This window comes from Brassica rapa, chromosome A10, assembly GCF_000309985.2.
Source record: "Brassica rapa cultivar Chiifu-401-42 chromosome A10, CAAS_Brap_v3.01, whole genome shotgun sequence".
In the NCBI taxonomy this organism is placed as follows: domain Eukaryota; kingdom Viridiplantae; phylum Streptophyta; class Magnoliopsida; order Brassicales; family Brassicaceae; genus Brassica; species Brassica rapa.
In genome coordinates this window covers 9,917,932-9,925,572 of record NC_024804.2, presented here as the reverse complement: position 1 = coordinate 9,925,572, position 7,641 = coordinate 9,917,932, and the positions used below count along the sequence as shown (strand labels likewise).

Genomic DNA, 7,641 nt, shown 5'->3' with positions numbered 1-7,641 from the left:
CTCAAAGAGGGACATCTAAGACGTTTGACACAACAACATAGACAGCTTCTTGAAACCAAAATGTTTGTTCAACTATTTTTTCTCTGTAAACCAAAACGTTTCCGGTTTCGTCTGGACCTCCAGAGACCTCTATCCGCGCCGGTACTACATGTGATTCAACTAAATGTATCTCCAATGTAAAATTTCATTTTTTTCTTCAAAAATTAAGTAAAATGGATTATGGAATCAAAATGCTCCAACTCCACTGGATTCTTAATTCCATAATGAAGTAATAAAAAAAAAGAAAAATAGATTACTTCATTTATATAGTAAATCAGCGTTAAAAAAAAAATTATTGGCGTTTTAAATTCTCATCTACGAATGTCAACGGCCTTTTCCAATCCCGAGTCTATTTGGAGTCATAGTTCAATCCAGAACAACAAGCCAAGCTGACATAGAAGCACAACTGAATGCACACTTCCTTCCTGGCTTATTGAATACTGAAAAGCACATGTACAGAGCCACCCCTCACACTGACCGTACTTCCGGCAAACATAAATAGTTCTTCGAGTAAGATTGGGTTGAAGCGGAAGGATATTTGCTTTATTAGCTAAGGCTGATTGAATTGCTAACTGAACTTAACTAGTCTAATTCCATTATTACGACCCTGCAGATTAACAAAAATCCATTTATTTGTTAATACAACGGTCAATAGTTTCACAACTTCACAACTCACAAGCAACATCCAAGTCAAAAAGCATTTCTAAAGACATAGATAATTGCCGCTTAAGTGCTCATTGCTTTCGACTCTCAACACTTCTCTCTCTATTTAACCCATTCACCTTCTCTCCTTCTTTCTTCATATTTTTCTTCTTCTTTTTCTTTCTTTCTTAATACTTCCATCTTCATTCTCCTTAGAGCTCTCCAAATGTCTCAAATCTCAGAAACTTCTCCAAAGCATTGTGCCAAGAAAGGAGGGATTAACATCAACAACCGTCGCAAGAAACTCTTCTTCACATTCTCAACTTTCTTCAGCGGCCTTCTCCTCATCATCTTCCTCATCTGGCTCACCCTCCGCCCCGCAAAACCCGAGTTCTCCCTCACAGAAGCCGATATCTACACCCTCAATCTCTCCTCCTCCGCCACTCATCTCCTCAACTCCTCAATCCAGCTCACTCTCTTCTCCAAGAACCCTAACAAAAAAGTTGGAATCTACTACGACAAGCTACTCGTATACGCAGCATACAGAGGGCAACAAATAACATCAGAAGCTTCTCTACCACCTTTTTATCAATCCCACGAAGAAATCAATCTTTTGACGTCCTTTCTTCAAGGGAATGAGCTACCCGTTGCTCAGTCTTTTGGCTATCAAATCGTTCGTGATAGGGCAGCCGGTAAAGTAATCATCGGTATGAAGATGGATGGGAAGCTAAGGTGGAAGATTGGGACGTTTGTCTCTGGCGCATACCGCTTTAATGTGAACTGTGTTGCAATCGTTGCTTTTGGTCCTAACATGACCACTGATCCATTAGCTCCAATACAAGGGACTGGTTGCTCTACCGATATATAAGATATATTGAATAATCAACCATAGATATACACTATAGTTTCTTTTGCTGTATTTCAATGATGCTTTTTGTGTTGGTGATTAGTACTACTTGTAAAGCTATAATTAAACTGTTTATATAGAATTATATAAAGAGCTTATCTTTGGTTCAAAAGTAGGGGAGAGTTGATATGGTGGCTTTAGGCAGGAGAAATTGTTTTGCCGTATAAGCAAGCAATTTACCTGATTATTTCCCCCCACATCTCTTCAATAGTTCATGGTGGATGTATCTTTTTTGAGCTCTACGCATAAAGATTTGAGATTGTTGGGTCCATATATTATGTGTGTTTCTTGAAATCCATATTCTTTTGTATATTTAATGATTTACTCTACTTTTGGGAAAGATCAAATAAAGCGCTTTTCCCCATGAAGTTTCTATGCTTCTCCTGAGATTCATTGTTTCATCAGGACTCGAATATCCAAGATTTTTTGCAATTGGAATAAGATGTTTTTGCGATAATAGATTCGTTATGTTCGTTATTTATTCTATTCTCGAGACAACCTTTCTACCAACTCAACAGCAGTTTATTAAAATAGTTTGAGTTAGACAGAATCAATGATATAAAAAGTTGGAACAGAGGTGAAGCAGATATAAAAGTTTACGGATGCATGCATAATAATGAACTTTTGCAAACATAAAGTCAGATAGAATAAACGAAATTGACAATGAGAATGTACAGAACAAGAAGCTCTCTTTTTCTCAGATTGAGATTGGTAATACTACTGATAATACTGCTTGTAGTTGTGTAGTAATAGTACTCGTTCTTGAATATGAAGAAACCCAAAAAACTTTATCTTAGTTTCATATTAATACCATACAGTTTGATGCTAGAAAGTATAAAATTTAACACAAAATAAATATGATCCATGTTATTTCTAAAAAGGGAAAAATATTCACAGACGAAGAATGAGCAAATACGAGTAGGGTTCTACGTAGATACCCAGCCAGCCCACAGGTTAGTAGGTTACAAGAACAGATATTATAACGAGAAAGTATCTCTCCGAATAAATTAATTGAATATGAGATTCTTAAGACTGAACCGTTTTAGTTTGATTGATTATTATTCCTAGCACCAAGATAATCAAGTTTGCAACTGGCCTTTCGTCTGTCTACAGTCGGATTGGATCCTGACAAGCTCTTGTTGCAGATTCAGCTTCTCTAAACGTGACCTGACAATATTAATCGTTAAAAGAAAATATTAATCATTTTATACATTAGATATTTAGATAGGTATATTCCACGAAGTATTAGACAAGCCATATGTTTTGGATCGAATGGTCGGTCCGAAATTAATGTTTTTATGCGCAAGACCGACCCATAATGCAACACGTGTTAAGATTACCAAGACTTCATCTCTAATTTTCTTAAAGTTTTTATTGATCCGCATCTGTTACATTCCCACCAACTCTTTCACCATCCACTCCAAATTAAACACAACCCATACTTCTAAATATTTGAAAGCCTTTTAAATAAATATTCGAACGAACCCTCTTTGTTTTTCTTTATATATATAAACACATAATAAGAAGGTGGATCTCACAACTTGTCAGTATATCAGAGGATCTGCGTCCAAGAAAGATACACAACAATGTCATTGAAGGATGATTCGGTGTTCGAAGAGAAAGCTAACGTAGGAGGAAGAAGAATCAAAGTGGTGATAACTAGGAAACAGCTGGATCTCTTATTGGCCAAGCAAGTTTCACTAGAGCAGCTCGGTTTAGTGAAACAGAGAATGTTTCTCAGATCTTCTAGCGAAAATAAGTGGAAACCACGTCTTGAATCTATCCATGAAACACCTGAACTGTAAGGATTTGGTGTTTAGATATTTTTAACACCTGGCCTGATGATGATGATTTGTATATAAGCAGATGTTTGTAAATAACTTTTAAAATAAGTATCTTAAATTTCTTTTCTAAGTCAGTGTTATTTTAATAAAACAAAGTGTACACTAATAGGCGAACAGAGGAAAACAGGGGAAAACATAGCAGGACAGACGAGCCCTTTTTCAGTTTGATTCAAATATCCAATGATTGATGGATGCATTTGCCTTCACATGTCTCTTTTTAAAAAATTAATAATATGAGTGATGCTTCATCAAACACAATAGTATATGTTCAGAGAAAAATAACCTTTAATGCAAGAATATGCATACAAGACCGACGTACCCAAATAGTGAAGGTGAATGAATATCACTATAGCTTTGGCCAGAGTTGAAATATATTTACAACTTGTATCAAATGACGTAATCTTGCCTCAGATATGCAACTTTAGGTTCACTTTATCTTTCATTTAGAATGTTACACCCAATGAAACAGGACTATGATATGTTCGGTACTATTCAGTATGCACCACTAGTACAAGGATCGCTGAAACTTATCTTCTTTTCTTTGCACGAGGAATGTTTCATAAAAAGCTCGGAGATTCTCTTATACTAGGAGTTTATGGATAACGACAGATCATCTAATACATTTTTTCGTCCTATTTTGACTCCACTTCCTTGCAGATATTTTAATTTATTTATTTATATTAAATTTTAATTAATTTTTATTACTTACGAATATATTTCGAGTCAAGTACAATAAAATAACAATCTGAAATAATCAAATAGAGAACATCATTCAAAAAATATATATATATATTTAATCTATACATTTTGCATATTTACATGTTGTGAGATCCACTTTCTTATTATCAACCTTCTTATTATGTATTTATATATATACTAAGGCTGGTATTGAAATATGAAATAAAATCCATATGTCAAAGTACTATTGGCCAAGTGACTTGTGCTTTAGTATATAAAGGATGTGTGTTATATAAGAAAGTGGTAGAGAATTACATTATGGTTCTTATAAGGATGAAATCATAATTGTATGATTAATATATAATTTAATTATCGAGTCTATGAATAATGGGGTTAACTTGTAGTAATGTTTGTAGTTGAAACATGTGATACTCTTTTAGATAAAATAGTCATGTTTTAACAGAAATATAATGTAAAATAAATATATTAATAAAATTAGAAATTAAAAACCGTAACTGTATAAAATAATAATACAATACATATATATTTTACATTTGAAATTAGAGTTTAGTGATTAGAACTTATGGTTAAGTATTTAGAGTATAGGTTAGGTTTATGCATGGGAAAAAAATGAAACCAAAGATTCAAACCGGAACGAAACCGAAATAAGCAAAAAGAACTGGACTGAAACCTTTACGTACTCAAACAGTTCCAAGATCATTTATGAAACGAACCCGTACCGACCCAAAAACTAAAAGGATACCCGAATATACAAAAATATTAATTATATATAATATAAATAAAGTACCCTAAATTTAATAGTAATGCACTATAATATTATAAATACAAAAAATTTAATTTCAAATAATTGTGATATTTAAAAGAACTATAGAATATCAAAAATTTGTTACATATTTTACTGTTCACATAATATTATAGCATAAGAAAGTTGTCTTGTTTTATTAGCCAGACTAGTATCAACCCGTGCTACACACGAAGATTTTTTTTGCATTTAAATTATCTTGTAAAATCATTTTAATATATATTTTAAATTAAATTTATTTTAGGCACATTCCTAGAAAAAGGATAACACCTTAAAATATCATATTTGATACTTTCAATTTTACTTGTATACATGTAAATAAAGTATTAAATATAATTCTTAAAAATTAATATCACGAAAATGAAATTAAACATGTATGTAAAATAGTCAATTTCTATAAAATAGACTTCCAAAAAATTGCAAAATAGTAGAATATGCTCTTTAAAAAACAGATTTGTAAAATATTAAAATTTTGTAAATACCCGATTTGTAGAATCATATATGTTAATATATTTTTTCTCGGTGGAGTAGTATCACACCATTTGTTAATCAAGGGATGTGATTTATTCTAAGTTACAAAACAAAACATAGTTCTTAAAGAGTAACATAAAATAGAGAATCAATGAAGAACTAAACATACAATTTGTTTTTAGACTGTACGGATATGCTTTTGTTCTAAGTTTTAGCACAAAAAGCTTGTTTGTCTTTTGTCTTCTCCCTTCTATGTTTCTGTTTTTCTTGGATGCAAAAGCAAGACAAGTAAAGAACATATGTAAGTACCTTCTTTTTACATAAGAGTTGGAAATCTCTGTTATTACCTTCACTGTTGGCAAAACTTTAATTTTCCAAATTTCTATTGAAAAATCAATCTTTGAAACATAATATATTCAAGCATCATTTTAACCTGAGATGGACTATCAATATACTACTAATTGAAAAATAATAGGGAACTGAATCTAAATTAAGGGTAACCATACACTTTTATGAAGTTTTTATTATAAATTGAAAAAATCAATAGAAAAAATGAAGCGATAGAGAATAAGAGAGTGAGTTGAAGAAGAAGAGAGAGAAAAAGAAAGAGAGAGAGAGAGAAAGAGAGAGAGAGAGAGAGAAAGAGAGAGATAATTTATGGAGTATCAATCAAAGAGAAATAAAACAGTTCCACATCTTGATTTTATGAACGTGAGAGTTATAATGTTAGAAAATTTAGAGATAATTTTTTATATCAAATTTCTTTTAAACACATGCCATGTGTCAAATTCTGATTGCTCATGTAACTTGTGCTTTGGTATATAAAAATGTTGAATATACAAATAAAACTTGTAAATAAAAAGAAAAATAACTTTATGTTCTTTCACTGTGCGGTTTTGTAGTGAACCGCTGTATTTTGTCCAATGTGAATTGCAAAATGCGTTTTTCAATGTTTGCTTGTGTAAAAAAATATCAGCGTATTTTTTTTCTTCAGTTTTTGACAAAAGTGGTATTTTTTGAAAAATGCTTTTTATTATGTTTTGTGTTTAATGGTGACATGTGTATGTTTTTAGTCCCATCATACGAAATATGCACCGCACAAGTGTTGCCATTAAGTGTATGAATGGAGACAAAAAGGCAGGATGGAATTGGTGTGGTGCGGGACAGAATTGACATATGTCACCAATCACAAAACAAATGAATTAGGGGGACAATATTTATCCAATAACGCACTTTTCTGAAACAATTTTTTTTTTGTTTCTTCTATATTTGACAAAATCGAATATACATCAATTATGGTGCAAGACGTTCAAAACTGTGTGTGTTTTCTTTTTTATTATTTATTTCTTATTTTTATTTAATTAAAATAATAATACATTTGTTCTATTTATTACCAATCTAAATTGTTTAAATATTAAAAATACACTAGAAGGACACATTTTTGTAATGTATTGCATCTTATTTTTTTCTATAATAACAAAAATGCAGTTTTTCTATGAACCCTAAAATAATAATAAAAATTTGCCCTCCATATATATAAAATTCATTATCTAACTAAAGACATTCACTCTCTCCTCATTTCTGTTTCTATCTCTCTCTATCCTCTTATTAAAAATCTAATTTATTTTTTTGTTATTAGGTAAATAAACCCAATAATAAATCGCAATCAATTTCCTTACTATCTTTTGATTATTTTTTAGTGATGATTCTACACCATAAAAAATAAATTACTTATTTTATTAGTTTATGATTAGTATATTTTTTTGACAACGCCTATTTTGATTAAAAAAATAATTTATATAAATTACCTAAATTACAGTACGATTTTCTATTAAAAGTTATATTTACACTTGTATATATCACTACAAAAAATAATAATTTCAAATTACATTAATATATATTATTTTTACTATTTCTATTAAAAATATTTTTTTATGAAAACCACACTACTTTTCTAATCAAAACTGCGCTATTTATTCTATCAAAACCGTATTTTTCCCGCAAACCGCATGATCCGCTGTTGCACCGTACCGCAATTTAATTCCCTTCCACTTATATCATCAAATCCGCTGTTACCATTCAGATCCTAAGATGTGTGTGTACTTTTAATACTGCGATTCTTCTGAACTTGGTTCAAATGATTTTTATTTGGTTGCAGCTTCAAGGGACATAATGAATTTTTCATCACGTATGATGAGGTTCATGAGAGCTTTGATGCTTCGCAAGAAAACCGATCA

General features: G+C 31.2%; 1 protein-coding gene across 1 annotated transcript; it reads left to right on the top strand.

Annotated features, from left to right (window-relative positions):
- The first annotated feature begins 206 nt into the window (after positions 1-206).
- LOC103844842 (NDR1/HIN1-like protein 26) lies at positions 207-1,861 on the top strand. Its single transcript, XM_009121668.3, has one exon. It carries the CDS (start codon positions 908-910, stop codon positions 1,547-1,549), a length of 642 nt encoding a protein of 213 aa, XP_009119916.1. The 5' UTR covers positions 207-907; the 3' UTR covers positions 1,550-1,861.
- Positions 1,862-7,641: the final 5,780 nt, after the last annotated feature.

Coding starts and splice junctions, on each gene's coding strand:
- LOC103844842 (XM_009121668.3), top strand. CDS start 908: ATGTCTCAAATCTCAGAAACTTCTCCAAAGCATTGTGCCAAGAAAGGA.